General features: G+C 40.8%; 1 protein-coding gene across 2 annotated transcripts; it reads left to right on the plus strand.

The window, feature by feature from the left end:
• The first annotated feature begins 495 nt into the window (after positions 1-495).
• Positions 496-14,264, plus strand: CLRN1 (clarin 1). 2 transcript variants are annotated; one of them, XM_067538473.1, is made up of 4 exons: positions 496-748; positions 12,007-12,186; positions 12,878-12,893; positions 13,973-14,264. In XM_067538473.1, exons 1-4 carry the CDS (start codon positions 496-498, stop codon positions 14,262-14,264), a joined length of 741 nt encoding a protein of 246 aa, XP_067394574.1. The 2 variants fall into 2 exon arrangements, with proteins under 2 accessions (XP_067394574.1, XP_067394656.1); XM_067538555.1 differs by lacking the exon at positions 12,878-12,893 and having other exon boundaries at positions 13,999-14,264.
• Positions 14,265-19,406: the final 5,142 nt, after the last annotated feature.

Genomic DNA, 19,406 nt, shown 5'->3' on the forward strand with positions numbered 1-19,406 from the left:
ATTGCTAGTTTTTAGAGCTATTACTGGAAAATTAAAACCACATATAGAAGTTAACTTATTGGACAACTGATAACTTCACATGGCAGGCAAACCTATTTCTGTTATTTTCTGCTCACCCAATCAGATAAAGGACGGAGAAAAGGAGAAGCATTCATCAAATTACACAGCAGATTCCATCTGTCATCTTAAACCTTTGTTATAAAGTGACACAGAGGATATGCTGAAAACTTTGCAAACAGTTCTCTTTTACAGCTTCTTTTAAAATGTTTGTATTATACAGGGGGAAAGGGGGAAAAAAGAATTAAAAGCTTCTTTTGGGGGAGATTACTTAGTGCTAGTATGCTACTATAATGTTATGAGGAGAAGGGCTATCACTGAATTGAAATTGCAGTTTTGGAATTGGCTGGGATGTCTGCTTTGCTGATGTGATGAAGATCTTTTTGCTGTCTTGTTAAAAGTTTTGTTCCTTCCCTGGAAAGGACTTTGCAAGCAGCTATGCCAGCCCGACAGAAGAAAGTCATTTTTTGCATAGCTGGGGTGTTAAGCTTTGCTTGTGCTCTAGGCATCGCAGCTGCCATTGGAACTCAGTTATGGATTAAAGGAACAACACTGTGCAAAACTGGAGCTCTGCTTGTCAATGCTACCGGACCAGAACTGGAGAAGTTTATTGGTGAAATTCAGTATGGACTTTTCTACGGGGAGCGTGTTAGACAATGTGGGCTAGGAGGGAGACCTTTTCGATTTTCATGTAAGTAACAATCACATTTGAATTATTTAATACCTTAATGCACATTGCCATGATAATGAACAGACAAATGCTTCAGCGTGTTCTTATTTACTTAAAGGTTTTAACAAGTCTGAAATATTCTAAGATTAAATGGTATTGTTTCTGAAGTGTTTCTGTCTTATTTAAACCACCTTATTACTAACATTAGTTACAATATGATTGACAATGTCAATGCATCTGTATTATGGTTTATTGCAACAGATAGCTAGGTCCCCTTAATTTTTTTATTATTATTTTGAAAGAATGATTGTGTCTAATTTATCATCTATCTTATGTTCTCTCCTGAAATGAACATCAGTAAGGTAACAGCAACCTTATTAGAAAGTGCAAAGCTTCATTTACTGCCTTTGAAGAACATAGCAGCAAAAACTAACAATCTGCTGCATTAATTGAGAAAACATAGTGGGTTTATGCTAGTAGCTGTTCAATTAATTGACCTGCAAATTGAACTGAGTATTTGACAGATACAGAGTTTAATGGAAAGAGATTGTTAGAAACTGTTTTGATTTACATGTAATATTCATAACCTTTTCATCTTCAAGGATAAAAAGATCAATAAAATGATCAAGTGAACTCACAGTTTATATATAGCAACATGTTAAATGGATAACAACAACTGGATCTTTGTTTTATGTACATATCTCACAATATGCCACATGAAATTATTATTACAAAAGACAATTTGGAAGCAGTCTTCTGAAACAGAACTGGTAAATTGCCTGCATGAGTTATTTGTGATGAAGTAAGGTTACCAGATTATGCATCAGAAATGATTTACTATATACTATTTGTGCAGAGGTAGTAGACCAAATTCATTTAGTTTATTATTAAATGTTGATGTCTAAATTCCATAACTGGTCTATTTATATATTTATAAAAGTTCTCCTCTTTCTTACTTTCCCGGCTGTCACAATATGCTGATGTTCTACCCTGCAGGTTACAGTCTGGGATGAATTTTCAGAGCAGTCTACTAAATCCCCAGGAATTAGTTTTCATCTGTAGAAGAGACTATTATGAACTGCAAATGATAATGCAGATAGCATGACAGAGCACTGTGACTGGATTTAGTTCATGTTCATTAAGGTAATGGAGTTGTTAAGACTGGCTAAGGACAAAGCTGAGGCTCACATGATTAGCAACAGGGAAAGAGGGAAGTTTGTCTCCCCAGCAGCTTGGGAATGTGCAAGGCACTAATGAGCTTTGGCAAAAGTTGCAGCTGAGAGTCTGATTCTGCAATGCTTACACTGAGCAGAACTTACTTAGGCAAGTCGTTCTGTCAACTTTCACTCAAATAGGGGCTACTCAGCGTGAGTAAGGGTTGCAGAATTGGGTCCCGAGTTATTAGAACACTTGCATTGTCCTCATAGTATAAAACAAAATGTTTATAGTATATTTTCCTAGTCTAGGATGGCAGGCTTCATGAAGCTAGTCATGACCAAAATGATTAACTAATCCATTCTGAATTGGTCACTTCTAATTTACTATCATTTCTACACAAAGAGAAATTATGAAAGTGCTGTTAATATGTTTGTGATGATTTATAATAATAAATCAAAGGATCCAAAAGTGCTTTATTAAAGTGGATTTTAGAGCTAGGAAAATACTGCAACAAATTTTTCATGAAGAGCTACTCCCATTTTAAATGAATTTGCTTTGAGCGTGTCTTTCTGCAAAAAAGGTGTTTTCTTAACTCACATTAGCTAACCTAAGTTAGCTAGCATGGGCTAAAATAGCAGTGAAGACATAGAAACTTGGTATTTAAATTAGAGGTTGAGCTCAAGCTGCAAACCCAAGTTAAAAACTGAGTTGCTGTGTCTTCACTGCTTTTTTAGCCCAGGCTAGCTAACTCAGGTTAGCTAATGTAAGTTAAGAAAACACTTTTTTATTTTGCAGTGCAGACGTACCCTTTGGGTGAGCTTTCTGGGACCAATCATCCAAACGAGCTTTACTCTCAGAAATGTTCACCCAACATTAATTTCAAAGTTGCATTCATCAGAATGTTATGCGTCACACCTACAAAAAACTGCACCCAGAAGTGCACGCAAGCACATCCAGTCAATGAACAGAAACAATACCAGGTGAGGTATCTCACTAATCAGAGCTAAATACACTAAACACAGAGTGGAATGTTGAGAACTGAGTATTGGATGTCCACAGTGAACTGTGATCACTCCACATAGGAAAATATTTTTTTAAAATTCATCAAATACATTTAAATGATGAATAAATCTGAGGAAATTGGCAATGTTTGCACATATTCCACAAGCAAAAAAAGAGGTTGCACTAAGAATAATACATTCAACTCAAGCAAATATTATCACCCCAGTTTTATAGATGGAGAAAATGAGGTACAAAGAGATTGAGGCCCTGATTCAGCAAAGCATCATTTTCCTGAGGAAGGGCTCTTAACCGGGGACTTAAAGTTCAGGCATGTGCTTAAATGCTTTCCTGAGTAGGACTGGACTTAAGCATATGCTTAACTTCTTTCCTGAACTGAGGTCTAAGTGATTTATTTAAAAATATAAAACAAATCAGTAGAAAGTCAGGAATAGAACCAGGCCTCCTAGCTCCCAGTTCCCTAAGTGAACCACTAGTATAAGTTGTCTTCCTTCTATCTAAATTAAATATGTGGTATTGTATTGTTATTTGAATAGGGTTTCCACTTGTATTACGAGCCCACTGTAAACCTATTTACATGCATAGAAATATTTTGTTGTAGCAGCCGCAGAAAAGAATACCAGGAAGTGATCATTGGCCCCAGTGTATATCTGAAACTGTAGAATCCTGCTAGGGTGACCTGCTGCAACCAGGTTACAGTGTAAATCATCTTACAAAAACAGCCCCTTTGGAAAATCAGTCACTAAAGCATTTTTGACTGTATGAACTTTCACGGAGAGTGGATGATGGAGGAGTTAATGTTCCCTTTAAAAATAACTCAGGCCCTTTTTTATTTAGCTGAGAGAGCAAATTTATATGTAATTTTTTTGTTTAAATATGATAAGGTAGTTAATATCTGCATCTAAGGAAGGATTTCACCTGCACAGAGACCACTTACTGAGAGAGACTGGTTGACATTCTCCATATCTGTGGGAGTACACATAGTCTACACACATTCTCTCTAGAAGTCATTATAAATGTCCCAGGAAGTACTGTGATACATGTGTCCACGGTTTAATGCACTGAAGTACACTGTAAAACGTCTGAGAAGAAACAGTCTGGAAAATAGATTAAATGATTTAGTTCTATGTTTGTTCCCATTAAATGTTCCCTACTGACCACTATATCTCTTTTAATTGTAAAATGAATTTGGTCTGCCAGCAAATCCCGTTAGGCTGGGAAAAGCCTTCTGCTTCATTTACTCTGGCTGATTCTCATCAGTTTCTGGGTCAGCAGTTCATTTTCTAAAGGTCCTTGGCATTCATACCTAGAAAACAAATTCATTCATTATAATGAAGGAATGTTTTTCTTTCAAGACAACACCGCTGCTGGATTTAATTTTTCCTGATGTATCACCTGTACAATTTTGAAATTCTAGATGCCTCTGTCAAGGGAAACAATCAATACAACGCAGTTGTATGTTTATTTAAAATAAAGAGAATAAAGATTGATCTTATTTAGTATGCGGTATTGTATTTTATCCCAAAATATTCACTACCGCTGAAAGAATTAATTCTGGAGAAACTTATTTGTGTCAGAATGTGTGATATACCCTTTTAGAAAGTCCACAAGAACTAAAGACCTTGTTTTTCCTAGTTTATGGCTAACTTAATCAGTATAGTGCTAAAATGTATACCATTTACACAAGTACTATTATGATTAGTACTATTTTGGATAGTAAGAAGGTAAATGTATAATATAAAGAACAATAAACAAAAAGGGCTTGATCTTCAAAACTATGCATGTGCAGTTACTGGGACTGTGCATGAAACCTGGGCATCTGGATGTGCAAAACTGGCCAGTTAGTGGCTTACAGCAGAAATGACATTTGCAAATACCTGATTTATATATGCAATTGGGGTAAATGTTCTTGCAAATTAGGTATGCAATTGTATACATAGTTTTGGGCATGCAAACATGTTTTGAAAAATCAGACTCTAAATAGTAAGGAATTAATAATAACTATTATCTGATGTCTTGAAAATAGTAAAGGTTTGGTTCTTGCCTGGTGGTGGCATTAACAGAGGGGTTGTTTGTTGCTGATGAACAGCAGTTCTGTAACTATTCTGCTAATGTGTTTGAACTGAACTTTATATACATGGCTAGTTTTAAATGTTAAGTGCCTAGAGTTCTTGATAAGGGCTGGAAATATATAAGCTGGTATTTAAGGAACTCCTGTGTAAATAACTCTGACATTATGAGATTTGATTCTGCAGTTGGACATGCTTCATCATAGAATGAGAGAAACATTGATGAGATTGTACCTCTCAGGTACTATCAAGGCAAGTAGATAGAAAACCCTAACTACATAATGCCTTTGTCTATCAACATTGGTCAAGCAAAGTAGAGTTTTTATCAGCTCTTCTGAATAGTGCTTTAAAGTGTTCTTCCTGTGGTGGGCTGAGAGAGGGTAATGGGCAAGGAGAAGGGAATTTGAGTGCCTGGACTCACTGTAGTGCACAATTATATTTTTAGACAATATGAAGGAATGAGTCAAAAGGTTACATTTAACAGAGCTCTTAGCAAATTTTACAAATGTTTGCTTAACTATAATTAATTTGCTTTCAATTTAATCATGGAGATAAATGTCACATTACCTGTTTTTCTATGTTTACTGCATTGCAGACTACAAAACTGTTTGCTGGTAAACATTTTACAAGGTAAATTAATTTATGTGAGCTTCCTACTTAGCTCTTTCTCAGCATGTTATAACTGCAGCAAAGCAGTTCTGAGGAGTTATTACCCCTAGTTTAATCATGCCCCTGTGGATCTGGAGCAGTTAAGTTTGTTCTATGATTCGTTCTAAAATATCTGTTGTCTCCAAACACACACAAGTGATCAACAATTACTCTCGTATAGAGAATCTGCTTCACTATCCACCACAGTCTGAGAAGGTATGGTCATAATTTGAACTAATAGCTAAAACCCAGTATAAAAGATGCTAAAACTATATGTAATTCAAAACAATTTACTTTATACTGTGTCTGATCACATACACCTTGATTTTAGCTGAGCCTCAACACAGTTTCCAGTTTTGCAGACACAGTTTTTATCCTTCAGTAATAATTAAGTATGGGTACAAAACTGCAGGTATAATAATTGTGCCCATGTTTGTACCCAGTTAGATGCCAAAATGCTTGCTTCATGGGTATCTTTAGGAAGTTAGGGCAAAGGGCACAATTGCACATGCTACAAAATTGTAGTCAAAATATTGAGGCCTTTTTTAAAAAACAAAATATAGACTTCCCGGTCAGTGTTGCTTAATTTGTTACAAGGCACAGTACTCTGTATGGAATACAGAGCAGTAACCCAACTCCAAACTCCAAAATTGGTCAAAATGGGCCAAAATTGAGCCATAAGAGGATGCAATCTGACCGGTCAGTGAAGCTAGAGGTGTAAAACCAGCATGAATTAGAGCAGAAAAAGGCCAACAGCACCTCTACAACTTATTTTTTCAAAAGTTCCTTCTTCCTTTATTTGGGCATCCCACTTTGTTTTCGTTTAAGGCTTCACTATTTCCTTTTACTTTCCCTTTAATTCCCTCCCTCTTTTACATGCAGAACTATATTTTCAGACACAAAACGTTCCATTAAATGTTTGATTTACTTAAAGCAAGTTAGGGGAAGTATTCTGATCTTCCAAAATACCCTTGACCTTTGTCAGTTCCTAGCTTCAGTGGGGCATTTGGAGAACTCATGAAGAGAGATTCTCTAATGTAAACTTTGTACATTTGTTCCAGTTCATTGTTATAGTCCATAAACAAAAGCTTCATTTAAAAGGGATTAAGATAGCATGATACAGCAAGGGCAGAGGGCAGTAGGAGAGTGGTCCTGTTTGTGTTTCAGCCTGCTAAAGACTCCTCCCACAGCCTAAGGGGAGAAGTCACTGGACCCAGGACACAACTGATTCCGTGGGTCAACTAATGAAAGAACAAGAATGGGCCTGGGGGTCACAGGGTCAAACTGAGGGAACCAGAAGGGAACACTGAGCAGAGAACCCCGGACCACCCGCTGGACCTTGTTGGGGGGTGCAGCAGAGGGCTCGTCAATGCCAACTCCCCTCAGGGATTTTCAAGGGGCTTCCTCCCTCTTTGAGCTGGCGGGGAGGTTCTGAGCCTTTTCCCTTTTGTGGCACTTCCCCTTGACAAGCACCCAGCCCTCCAAGATGTTAGCGGAGGGCTGGCCAGCAGGGGTGGGGCCAGGCAGCAAGTGCAATGGTGTCAGGGATCGAGGGGGCCAGGGTGGGGCAGCAAGGGAACAGGAGGCCTCTCCCTGGGGTAAGCCCTCTTCCAAACCCGGGGCTGACCCGGCTGCCCTCTCCTCCACAGGCCACGCCCCAGAACTCACTGATCACTCATCTGGGCATGACAGGGGGCCACCCCCGCATCCCGAGCAGAGATGAAGACAGGCACAGGAGGAGGAGAAGGGGCGGCCACAGGGGCTGGGCGGTTAGGGTCACCGGAGGTGGCAGGGCCGGCACCCACCAGGATCTCAGGGGGCCCGGGTGCTCCTCCATGCTGGGTCAAGGGGCAGTCCCTCCAGGCATGCCCGATCACCTGGCACAAGAAGCACCAGGCCTCCCCCAAGGAATAATGAATCTGATATTGGGTCCCTTGATGGGGCACCAGGAAGGACTCCTCAAGCGCCTCCCCGTCATGTGCCGCCACCGGCAACAGCTGGCTCTGGACCTGCCGGCAGAAGGACAAAATGTGACAGAAGGCAGGGTCCTTGCAGCCCAGTAGGAAAGGACTGATGACAGAAATGGACTTCCCCAGGGTGGAGAGGAAGGGGAGCAGGGCAGCGTTAGGGATGAAGGACGGGACAGAGGTAAGCACCACCCACGTGCCCAGGTCCTCCAGGGGCTCTACATGGACATAGACACCCCCCACCCGCAAGGCCCTTCTCTATTGCCTCTTGGGTGGTGGTCTCCGATGCCAGAAAGAAGACCACCTTTCCATACATCTTGGAGGCTGCCACAGGGGCCGAGTGCCCCACCAACCACGCCAATGTGGGGTGAGGTGGCCACCAGGAGGCAACAGACACCGTGCCTCCTGGTCAGTGTGGGGAAGGGGGCCCAGCCTCTAGAGGTGGTGCTAGAGGAGGCAGCGAGGGCAGATGACGAGGCAACGGGTGGAGGGATGGCGGCTACCTGGGCATACACCCTGGGGCCCAAGACAGAGGCGCCCCCAGAACTGGTGGAGGGAATGGTGAAGGGGGGGGCCGCAGCAGGGAGGGCAGGAGAAGCAGCAAAGGCTTGGGGGAGAAGGGTCTAGCACACGGCAAGGGTGGGGCAAGGAAAGACAGAACTCCCAGAGAGTGGGCGGGGCAGGGAAACCAGCAAATGCTGGAGGGCAGGGGCAGGGAGACAAGCAAAAATGCTGAAGGACAGGGGCAAGGTAGGGGAACCAACAAACACTCAGGAGCTGGGGCAGGGCAGGGAAACTAAACAAATGCTAAGGGAACCCAAGGGAAAATGTCAGGGGGACAAAATGGGCAGCAAGGGGCGGGTGGGGCAGGCTGTGAGGGAAGGGGTGGGTAAACTACCTTGGGATAGATGGGAGGGTGGGGGGAGCCCTCCAGCCAAATGTAGCTGGGGAAGGGCAGGAAGAACCCGGGGGGAGAGAAAGCACATGTGCCCAAGTGCACCTGGGTGGTGGGAAATGTCCCTGTTGCTGCAGCAGTCCCAGATGGTACAGGAGACTAGCGGCTGAGCTGTGGGTGAAGAGGCAATGCAGACGGTGGCTGGGGGTGGTGGAGGGGGCGACAGCAGTGATGGTGGTGATGGGGTGCAGATGGATCGGGGGGAGGGCTCCACGCCGCTTCCCCCTTTCCCCACAGCAAAAACAGTACCTTCCCCCACCACCACAAGAGCAGAGATGACAGTCACTCAGTCCAGAGATGAACAAGCCCTCTCCACAGCTCCTGGTGCAGTCCTGAATGCTCCCCCAGCAGCAATGATGATGGTGTTCCTTTGCTCCCTCACGGGCAGCAACACACAGCAGCAGCAGGCTCCCAGGCAGCAGCAGTAAGTAGCCAGCCAGAAAAGGCCCTTCGCAGGTGGTAGGAGCAGCAACAGCAGTGGTGGTGATAGGGCCACTCACTCACTCATTCCCTCCCCGGAGGGTGGGAGAGAGGGAGGCAGGCCAGCAGGGCCCCCAAACTGCAGTAGCAACAGCAGCATGTCCACTCCAACAGCACCTCCCACAGTAGGTCAAAGATGGGTCATTGCATCTTTAGCATTGGTAGTAGTGTGATGTGTGGGAGGGTTCAGGCACCATGGATGTAGACTTAGGAGCTTTGCAGGTTGCATTCAGACTGCATTAACCTCTGCAGGCTGGAAGACATCTGGTGTCATGGAGGGTGACTTAGCACAATGGATCGCGCTTTCCACTCATTGAGGGGTTTCTATGGTTTTCTACAAGGTAAATCCTTTTATCATGAGGAATCATTCACAAGTCTTGGAACTGGTCATCTTCATGACAATTTGATCTCTGATCATTTCATCTATGAAATTAGTAAATTCAAAGGCTGCACCCAACTCTCATAATGCAGCTACGTAGTGGTCGATGAGGTATCTACACGAGAATAGAACTTGAAGTGTTGGGCAACAACATTTAGTAGAGGATTAAAATGACCATCTAGGTCTCAGAAAGCAGCATTATTTGGATACCCGTCTTGCAGTACCAGGAGAGAGACGATGGAAGATTCCTTGTCCCTCAAGATCATGGCAATGAAACAGTAAGGCTTTCGGCTTTTCTAGAGTGTAAGTAGTTCTATAGCAAGCATATAGTTGCTGACATAAGATTTCGGTTGTTCCCAGGGGAGTGGAGAATCTCCTGCGGAAGGTATTAACAACGGTGAAGGTGTTGTGTCATGGAAGTAAATGTGGAAGCAAGCTAGGGTATTCACAACTGCAGAGGAAGATGCCAGCTGGGAAAAAGGAGCACTATGAAAGAATAGGCACTGCCCCTTACATTTCTCTTCTCAGCAAACCTCTATTGCAGATAGCTGCAGGATATAGGCCTTGGGAGTTTGCCTGGGAGCAGCAACAGCAGATCACAGCTGCAGGAATCATCAGGCACTTGGATAAGTTAAATTTCTGTTTCTCTGTCGTTCTTTTATGCTTGTTGCAAGTTTGTTTTGTACCTGAACCCTTTTGAGGAAGGCTCGGAAAGCTTGATAACAGCAACGGTAAGATTTATTCTCCTCACTCTTTCACAGAGTTCACGTTCTTCCTATCTTTTTCCTCCTCCTCCTCTCTCTCCTCTTCTTCCTCCACCAGTGCATCCTGGGAATTGTAGTTCCTGGACTCAAAGCTATAAGAACCACCTAAGAACAAACTTACAAACACAAACTGCGGTAGCTATGATACAACAGTCAAGTTATGGGATACATCTAAGAGCCCACATAATACATTTCCACTATCAGTGACAGACTGAGTCTTGACTGGGAAGTTCCTTCTGTCTCCAACAGATAAGGAAGTACACTACACAAAACACAATGCTTTACTCTCCCCTACAGTATAACTCAAAACTTTCAATTCAGCTGGAAAAAATTAAATTATTTCTTTAGCTGTATAAAAGCTCCAACAGGAGCCCATCAGATAAATTAAAGGACACAATGTAAATAATGATACAATATAAAAGGACTCCTCATCACAACATAACCTGTTCAGCGAATAAAACGAGGATAATAATATAAATCCAAACTCATCCAAACCATCAAACAAAACTCTGAATTAATTCCATACTTTTGCTACAGTTACATAAATGACCAAAACAATTCAGTGTCCAGCACTATTTTGTTACTTATTGAAGACTATGGACCAGAGTTAGTGTTGATGTAAATGTAACCTACATTAGGTTTCTAACTGGGTCAAAAAATTGAAAGTGGATTTAAGCAAAGTAGAATAAATTGCTCCAATTTGGCATTCAGTAAGTGTGTCAACCAAGTGTAACTTACACCAATTTAGGATTGGGTGGGAACAAAATTTTCCCTTGTATAATCATGTATGACTCTCTGGAACCTGTTAGCTGAGATCCACTATACCAGTGCAGAATTTTGCCCTAGGAAATGAAGGGGAAGATTCCCTATAAGTTAAAGTGAGGTGAGAGCTGTATTTTCTTATATCCTTTTCCTGCTGCATCCTTCTCCCCACCCCCAACTTGGTGTGTAAGCTACACTTTTTATCACTACCATTGGACCTAGTTTTCCTCTCATTTGCACCTTGTGTCATTATTTAGACCTATGCAAACTAGACCTGATTCATCTCTGCATTCTTCCAGTTTTATGCTAGGGTAACTTCACTGACATTAAAAACTTAATGCCAAATAAATGCCAGTTACATTACTTTGCAACTTACACGCAGCAGGGTCTGTTTCTTGACCAACTTATGCCCAACATATAATTTGCACCACTATTTACATCAGTACTGAATTTAGCTCAGAGACTTCCAGGGGTGTTGCACTGTTGTATTCTAGTCTGAATTTTATTTAGTCGTTAGGCACTGTATAACAGCAGGAATACTTACAGCTGTTGAAGAGCTTTAGTTTGTTCTAATACTGTTTGGGAGTAAGGGAGTGATCATTTAGCACGCTGATTCAGGGCATATTTTTACCATTTAAAAATACAAATATGTGACATTTACATTCTAAAAAGTCCAACACAAATAAGGCTGGCTCTCAAACAGAATGTTCTTAAAAGCTAAGACATCCCAAGATAAGGTTCTGAGTTACTCTATGGGCACAGAAAAGGCAATAATTGTTAATACATGTATTTAGATGTGATCAAGAAGGTGCGATGAGGTTTTGGTAAAGCCAGTCTCTTTCTTTCTCTTTTGGCCAATTTGCACTTCTGAATTCCATAATGTGCTTCTCCTTTAAACATCCTTGAAAATCTGTTTGTAATTAAATTTTTGATTACTTCATTTTCTTCTTTCATTGAGTTCTGAGGAGTACAATTTAAAACAATTAGCACAGAGTAGCATGAAATCCCTGCCCTGATTTCTAAAATAATAATTTTGCTTAATGTTTGTAGTAATGTTTTGTTCCATTTTGTTTTTAGTTTTTCCAGATTTGCTCAAAATTATCCCTGCAAGTATCCATATAAGTGTCATTCTCTTCTGTACAGTACTGCTCATCTTTGCTCTGGTGGGAACAGGTTTCTTCATGTACAATGCATTTGGCAATCCCTGTGAAACTCTGCATGGTCCAGTCGGGTTATATCTTTGGAGCTTCATTTCATGTAAGTACTTCAGTATAGTTCTGCATTTAAATTGGTCACTTATTCATATTTAATGACTTAAGATGAGTAATCTATTTATTAAAACATGATACTGTACAGAGAACTGTTGCTGCATTGGATCTGAACCTGCAAACTATAGCTGGATGGAGAGAGGTATTCCATTTTGGAGAATTCTGCTCTTTTAAAATTTGGTTTCGTTCTGATTCTGAACAAACCCCAAACTTCAAAATTCTCTATAAAAGGAGATGAAGCATGGCCCCAAGTCAGTATGCAGCCACAAACCTTGGAAGCCTGGGTTCCCCAGCACTCTCCCAGACAGGTAGGCAAACTGGCTGGATATTAGGTAGGGTTTCAAAATTTGCCTGGCAGGCAGGGTTCCATTTGTCAAATTCAAACCATCTCCACAGCACATTTTGTTTCTGATGAATCAGCAAACTCCCAAAGACCCTGGTTTGTTTGAATTTTTCCAACCAGCTGTACTGCAAACCCTGTATTGACTTCAGTCACAGCTAGGGGATGTAGAGCTGCACTAGCATGCCCTCTATGATTTTAATGGGGCATGATAATGTTCTGTCCATTCAGAAAGTTATTGAGTAAACCCAGATATACAGTTCAACCTCAACATGAGAAATCAATCAAGATATAAAAATCATGCCATTTCTTAAACACAAGATGATGATGTGATTTGAAGTCTCACACCTCTGGATGTGTGAATGGGATTATTATGACTAATAATCCCAAGTAAATTATTTTACTTCAGAGATCGCAGTATTTGAAGGAAGACAATCACCAAAAAAAAGCAATGTACTGTCAACATTTTCTGCATCAAACTGATGTTGCACAATGAGCATATTTACCCTACAAATAGCTTAGTAGCACACATTGCTAGACACTACCTAAAGTTTATGTACCATGATCATGCTGTGCACTCTTTTAAAATGGCATCCTTGTTGGGGAACCCACCTGGGAATCTTTGGGCTTGCCTCTCCCATTAGCTCCATTGATAACACATAACTCTGCTGAAGTCAGTGGAATTTCACTGTGGGGAGAAGAGGACTCTGTTAATACCTTATTAGCAAGAACCATAGTGAGATTCTTATCTCATTAACAACAGTTTTACACTAGTGTAACACCACTGACTTGACTGCAATTACTCCTGACTGACATCATCATGAGATCAGAATCAGGCCCATGGCCTTTCTCTTCCAGGAGCAAATTCATTGCCAACATTTCACACTTTGTAAGGGCTGCCACTGGAAATCATCCTGATTTGAAGAAGCCAATTAGGGACATGAAACCCTGTCTGTTCCTCTGCCACTTGCAATAAAGAGAATGAGGAAAATTAGAGCATATTTTTACTATTAGTTTAGCTGGAGAGAAAAATGTACAATTGTGCTAAGGGATGTTGCTCATTAAGGCCCTAATCAGCAAAGTATTTAAGTACATATTTACCTTTAAGCACCTGAGCTGTCCCATTACTTTCAATTGAACTATTAATATACATAATAGTCAAGTTAAGCACTAGCATATGTGCTTTGCTGGATTGAGGCCTTAGACATAATGCTTGGTATGGTTGACTATTTAGGTCCTAATCCAAAATTCACTGGAGTCAATGGAAAGAATCCCATTGACTTCAATGGCCATTGGATCAGGTCCTAAAAAAGAAGCCTCTGGGAAGGAGTCAGTTAAGTGACATTTCAATATATATTTATGGTAACAAAAATGGCATTTTATTCTTGGTAATTTTTATGTACCTCAAAGATTTGTTGTTAGGAAATTCTCGGAGCAGTGATTTTTCTTGTTCTGTTTCAGGTTCTTGTGGTTGTCTCGTCATGATACTATTTTCTTCAGAAGTGAAAATTCACCACCTCTCTGAGAAAATTGCAAATTATGAAGAGGGAAGTTTCATCTTTAAAACTCACAGCGAACAATTTGAGAATTCATTCTGGATCATCCTGGCTTGCTCCTTGGTGTACTTCCTGAATGTTTTGCTAATACGGCTTGCTGGATTTGAATTTCCTTTTTCAAAAACTAAAGATTCACAGCCAGCTACTGGAGCAGTTGATCTCATGTACTAGCCTGATGTGGATTTTTAACAACATTTGTAGCATATAGGTTCATAGCAGCCATTTTCAACAATGACCACATTTATCTGGTTTTAAATGATTAATTTAAAAGAAATTAAAATCAAGAAAAGAGCTAAAATAAATGTCAACACAGTAAATATGATAAAGGTATGGTGTGCATGTTCCTCACCAAGTATTAAGTCAAGATACCCTTACTCCCATCATGTAGTACCTTATCATAACAGTAGTCCCATTTATTTCAGTGGGATTATATAAGGAATTACTTAACATAAATAATGGTGATCTGGCCCTATGTACTTAAATGAAGGAGGAAGAAATAAAAATATAAGCAAACATTTCCAGCAGCAGGACAGCATTTGCCTATATCTGTAAAGGTGGTGATGTACTAGAATGGCTACTACTAATGTTTTATATATCAACACTAAGAATTCCACTCTGCCAACAAATAAAGAGTGGCGATTGCACCACAAAGCAGCAAACACCAAATGAAAGAAAACAGAATGTATTATTGTAGTTTAAGTAACTAATTTAGGGCCCAGACCTGCAAACACTATAGGGGTGGTGCTTACCACCACATGTGGTAAGTGCTTGCAAGACTGGGCCCATATACACTCTCTATACTAATATTTTAATCTAGCATCACATTATTTATAACATTTTGGTTTGTGTTCATAACATTGTGGTTGTGTCTTCCATTTTTACGTGGGCAAACCTGGCAGTAAAGTCCTGAGCATCCCCATCTCCCATTGAATCAAAGGTAGCTGGGGGGTCTCAGCGTCCTGCAGAATCCAGTCCTAAATCAACATTTTCTTAAAAGTGTTTTATCATGTGTATTTCTTAAAACCCAGTTTCCTTATTTCTATTTCCACCTCTGAAATCCAGAGTGACATGAAAACAAAGACAACAAACATTTATTCCCCTCCAAACTTCCTCAAATTAAAAAAAAAAAAGGCTCGTGCATCATTCCATGCAGACTAGTGAAAGAGGACAATGACCTGATCCCCCCTTTGCCTTGCTCTTTAGGTAGTCATTTACACCTGTGCAAAGCAAGTGCTCTGTGGGAGTAAAACGCTGCCACCTGCATCAGTGAGTGGAGGAATCTAATCGGATAGTGTTTAACACCCACTGTGCATAGATGTAAATGACAACACCAGATAAACAATGGAGAAACTGGCCAAAGGTGCTTCCTGAATTGCTGTCAGTTCCCCCCAAAAATCCTCTTCTAAAAACTAAGGAGCAATCTGCCCAGGAAAATACTGTTGTAAAAGTTCTCTGAGTAAATAAATAAAATGTACTTTCTCAAGTTCAAAAGCCTTGGGGAAATAGCAGAGAACTCATCAGTTGCCAGACACAAAACAAGATATGCTACAGCTCAAAACCGAGATTACGGGCTTGATACAGAAATCATTGTGTGAGATTCTTTGGCCTATGTTATTGCAGGGAGTCACTAGATGAGGGTAATGGTCCCTTCTGGCCTTAATCTATGAAAAATACTATGGAGATATATATCTTACACACATTCAAAAACCCCCGAGTTAAAAGAGCATTAAGATTGAAAAATCAAGAAGCACTCAACAGTTAGGAAATGCCAGAATTAAAGTTTCCTGAGTAACAGTAATTTGGTCTCCTTGTGCATATGTATTAGGATACTGTTTTAATTACATGATCACATATTATTTTTCCACACGACCTCTGTCTCATTTAGTGCAGAGGATGGATGATGCTCAGTTAACAAGCAGCTGTTCAATATTTCATTTTATCCTCATTCAGCGGTGGCCTCATGTCTTATTTACTGCACACTGGTCAAACCCTGCTCTGTAGACAGAATTATTAATTTTCTCATGGGTTTTTCTGTTGTGCTTATCACTGTAGTATCTGAGTGCTTCGAAAATATTAATGAATTTATTTTCACAACACCAGTCTGAGATGAAGGACTATTATTATATCATTTTACAAACGGGGAACTGAAACAGAGAAATTAAAGTGAAAAGTTTACACTAATTGCCCTTTTGGAAATAGCTAAGGTTTGATTCCCCAGAGTATTTAGCATTATATGGCACTTTATATGTTCAAAGCACAGTCTCCATTGGCTTCAGCTGCAGTTATGAGCACTCAGAACTTTTGCAAATCATACCCCAGGATCTCAAGTTGGGCACCCAGAAATGAACACACAATTAATGACCAACTATGAAAAGTTTGTTTAAGTGATTTGCCCAGCATCACACAGGAACCCTGTGGCAAAAGCAAGGATAGAATCCTATTCTCCAAGGCAGAATTCAACTGTCTTAATCATGGGATCATTCTTTCTACGTCTTCAGGTTCCTTCCTTATTCACTACACATCTTCCAACTTCTGCAACAAATGAGGCAGAGGTCCTACAGACAACTGTCTCCTTCATTACACATCCTGATTCATCCACAGAGTACCATTCATCTCGGTTTGGGTAATGCAATATAATTTTCCCTAATCCCATTCTCAGAAACAGCTGAACCATTTTTGCTAAAAAACCTGAGGCAGGCAGCCAGCATATAAATTCAGCCCAAATGATTTAAGTTTGGCAAATGTATAAGCAATTGAAAGCAGGGTCTTCTAGAGGAACTATCAGGCAAACTTAACCATAGACAGTGCTGCCAGATTCTGCTATAATTGCATCCCAAAAAAACTGCATTAAAAGAGCATTTTAAAATAGTAAAGGCAAGCACTCAAAAGTTAACACATGCCGGAGTTAAAGTTGCCTGTTCAACCTTAATTTGGTTCCCTTGTGGGTATGCCTTAAGATACAGTCTTTAATTACATGATCACATACTGAGTGGATAAGATTTGGTTTAGATACAGTATCATTTGCAAAGGAGGCAGGTTGGATTATGGGGCTATAATGAGATTTGCTGCCAGAGGCAGATGGATTAAAGGGATGGGGAGTTAAGTGGGTAGACATTTTGCTCAAATTATTAGAGGTGGGGGTAGGGTGTCTTGTTTTGTTGTCTGGGGACAGGTAGGGTTCATTGGACATTTTCCTAGTTTTTCCCCTTTTTTTAAACCTTTAGCTCTTGAATCCCCCACCCTGGCTTTAGCTGCACAGGGTGTGATCTTTTCCTTTTCTGGCACCTTTCCAGGTTTGTAGCAGGCAGAGATTTGTGAGGGTGGAGGTAGAAGATATCTGGTAAATTGAAGCATGCCTGGGGTCTGAATTTGAATAAAAGGAAGCTGATGGAGGCTCAGTCTATGGATCTCGCGTTGTTTCTGGGAGTCCCAAATGGCTTTGAAAGCCAAGAGTGCCTTTCTTAATTGGCACATGGCCCGACCATCACCACTGTTTCTCTTAAGGATGAACTTTGTCACTGGTGTCTCTGGCCTTTGTCACCTCCACACTGGGTTACACAGACAGGCTCAATATGAAGCTACCATTGTAGAACATTTAAAGTGACAGTCGGAGAAAAATGTGATGGTATAACTGCTTAGTGGAACTAGACACAGAAGGCATACAGTGCCTGTGCTCCATAGACCATACTGATTCCCTATTCACTTAAAGGAGCTTGAGTTTCCTCCCGCTTGAGCAGTTGTAACGCATGTGTAATTCTACTGGAATCAATGGAGTTATACCAGAGTCATGCTAGTAAGAATCAGTCCCCTGTAGGTGTTGATATTTATCTTTAAAAGCCCTGTATAGGTTGGGCTGTAGCTACTTACAAGACCATCTCTCTCCCTATGCACTACATACCATTGTGCTCTCCCTAGAAATCTCAAATGTAACTGTCTGGGTCTGATTATTGGCTGTTTCCACAAAGTATACTTCCACAGTTGATCCACCAGAGCCAAAATCCATTTGTCTTCCAGATCTGGTGCAATAAGTGGGGCATCCACTTATTCAGGCTTTTGCCCAAAGGGTAAGGCGGGGTGTGTTTATACTCCAGTTACTAGAATGAGAGTTTATTTTGCTTAGTTTTCTCAATATTGTGCTAAAATAGTATTAAATGGGGGGTTGAATTTTCTCTCTCAATACAATGACCATAAGTAATGTTAAAAAACATGCTGGAGCGGGTGGTGGGAGGGGAAAAGTCTACAGACTGTGTAACCGAACTATAAGGCTACACTGTTTAAGCTACGTGCCTAGCTGATTGCAATGCCTTAATAGTTACAAGTGCTCCATATTTTAGTATCCAGTGGGAGTTAAGTACTCAGCACCTCCCAGGGTTGCTGAGTATCTTGCAGGATTAAGTCCATAAAAGGGACTATCCTATAACTTTATCTATTATATGCCTCCACTTCTCCTAAGTTGCTAAAAAAAAAAAAAGTCTCCTTTCTGCCTCCTGTTTCTCATGTGTTCTCTGCTGCCCATAGGTGCTGGAACTAGGGGTACCTGCCGTACCCCCTGGCTTGAAGTGGTTTCCAACATATACAGGGCTTACACTTGGGTTCAATGGCTTTTAACACCTCCCTTATACCAATTGTTCCAGCACCCCTGCTGCTGCCCCCACTTAAAAAAAACCAAAAACCTGAGGTTAACCAGACAAAGGATTTTTGCAATACAAGAGTTTGAACAGCAAAAGATTTTTTTTAAAAGCAGAAGCTCCATTTAAAAAAAAAAAAAAAGACAACTCGTTTATTCTCAGTGGTGCTAGTAAACAGCATTAGAGGAAGACAGCAGACAACTTAAACCCACATATATTTCACAGGTACCACACCTACCATGATACTGACAATGCCAAGAAACTATAAAGGGCAGAAATAGAAAATAAAACCTGTTGCTTGGTTGAAAAAAGGGTCAGTTTAATTATTATTTGAACACACATAGGATGAAATCTTGGCCTTATTGAAGTCAATGGTGAAACACCCACTATCTTTAATAGAACAAGGATTTCACTCACAGGAAGAGAGTCTCTGTCCTGAAGACTTTACTTCCTAAATAGAAAGCAAGGCAAAGGATAAGATGGCAAATGGCGGCACACAGGGAGAATGACTTGTCCAAGATCACAGAAACAGTCAGTGGCAGAGCATGGAATACAACCCAGATCTCCTGCCTCCTACTCCAGTTTCTCATCCACTAGACCCCAGTGCCTCGTGAAGCATAATACGTAAATTGCAATGTCAGTAAGATGTAATGCACCGTCGTGTGCCACAACCAAAAAACATTTT

Source organism: Emydura macquarii, unplaced genomic scaffold (assembly GCF_026122565.2).
Source record: "Emydura macquarii macquarii isolate MOO-44397 ecotype Brisbane River unplaced genomic scaffold, CSIRO-AGI_Emac_v2 contig_18, whole genome shotgun sequence".
Classification (NCBI taxonomy): Eukaryota; Metazoa; Chordata; order Testudines; family Chelidae; genus Emydura; species Emydura macquarii.

What these genes read in the sequence shown, in the direction of transcription:
- CLRN1 (XM_067538473.1), top strand. Translation starts at nt 496, where the DNA reads ATGCCAGCCCGACAGAAGAAAGTCATTTTTTGCATAGCTGGGGTGTTA. An exon ending in GAGACCTTTTCGATTTTCAT is followed by an intron (nt 749 to 12,006) that starts GTAAGTAACAAT and finishes TTTTGTTTTTAG; the next exon opens with TTTTTCCAGATTTGCTCAAA.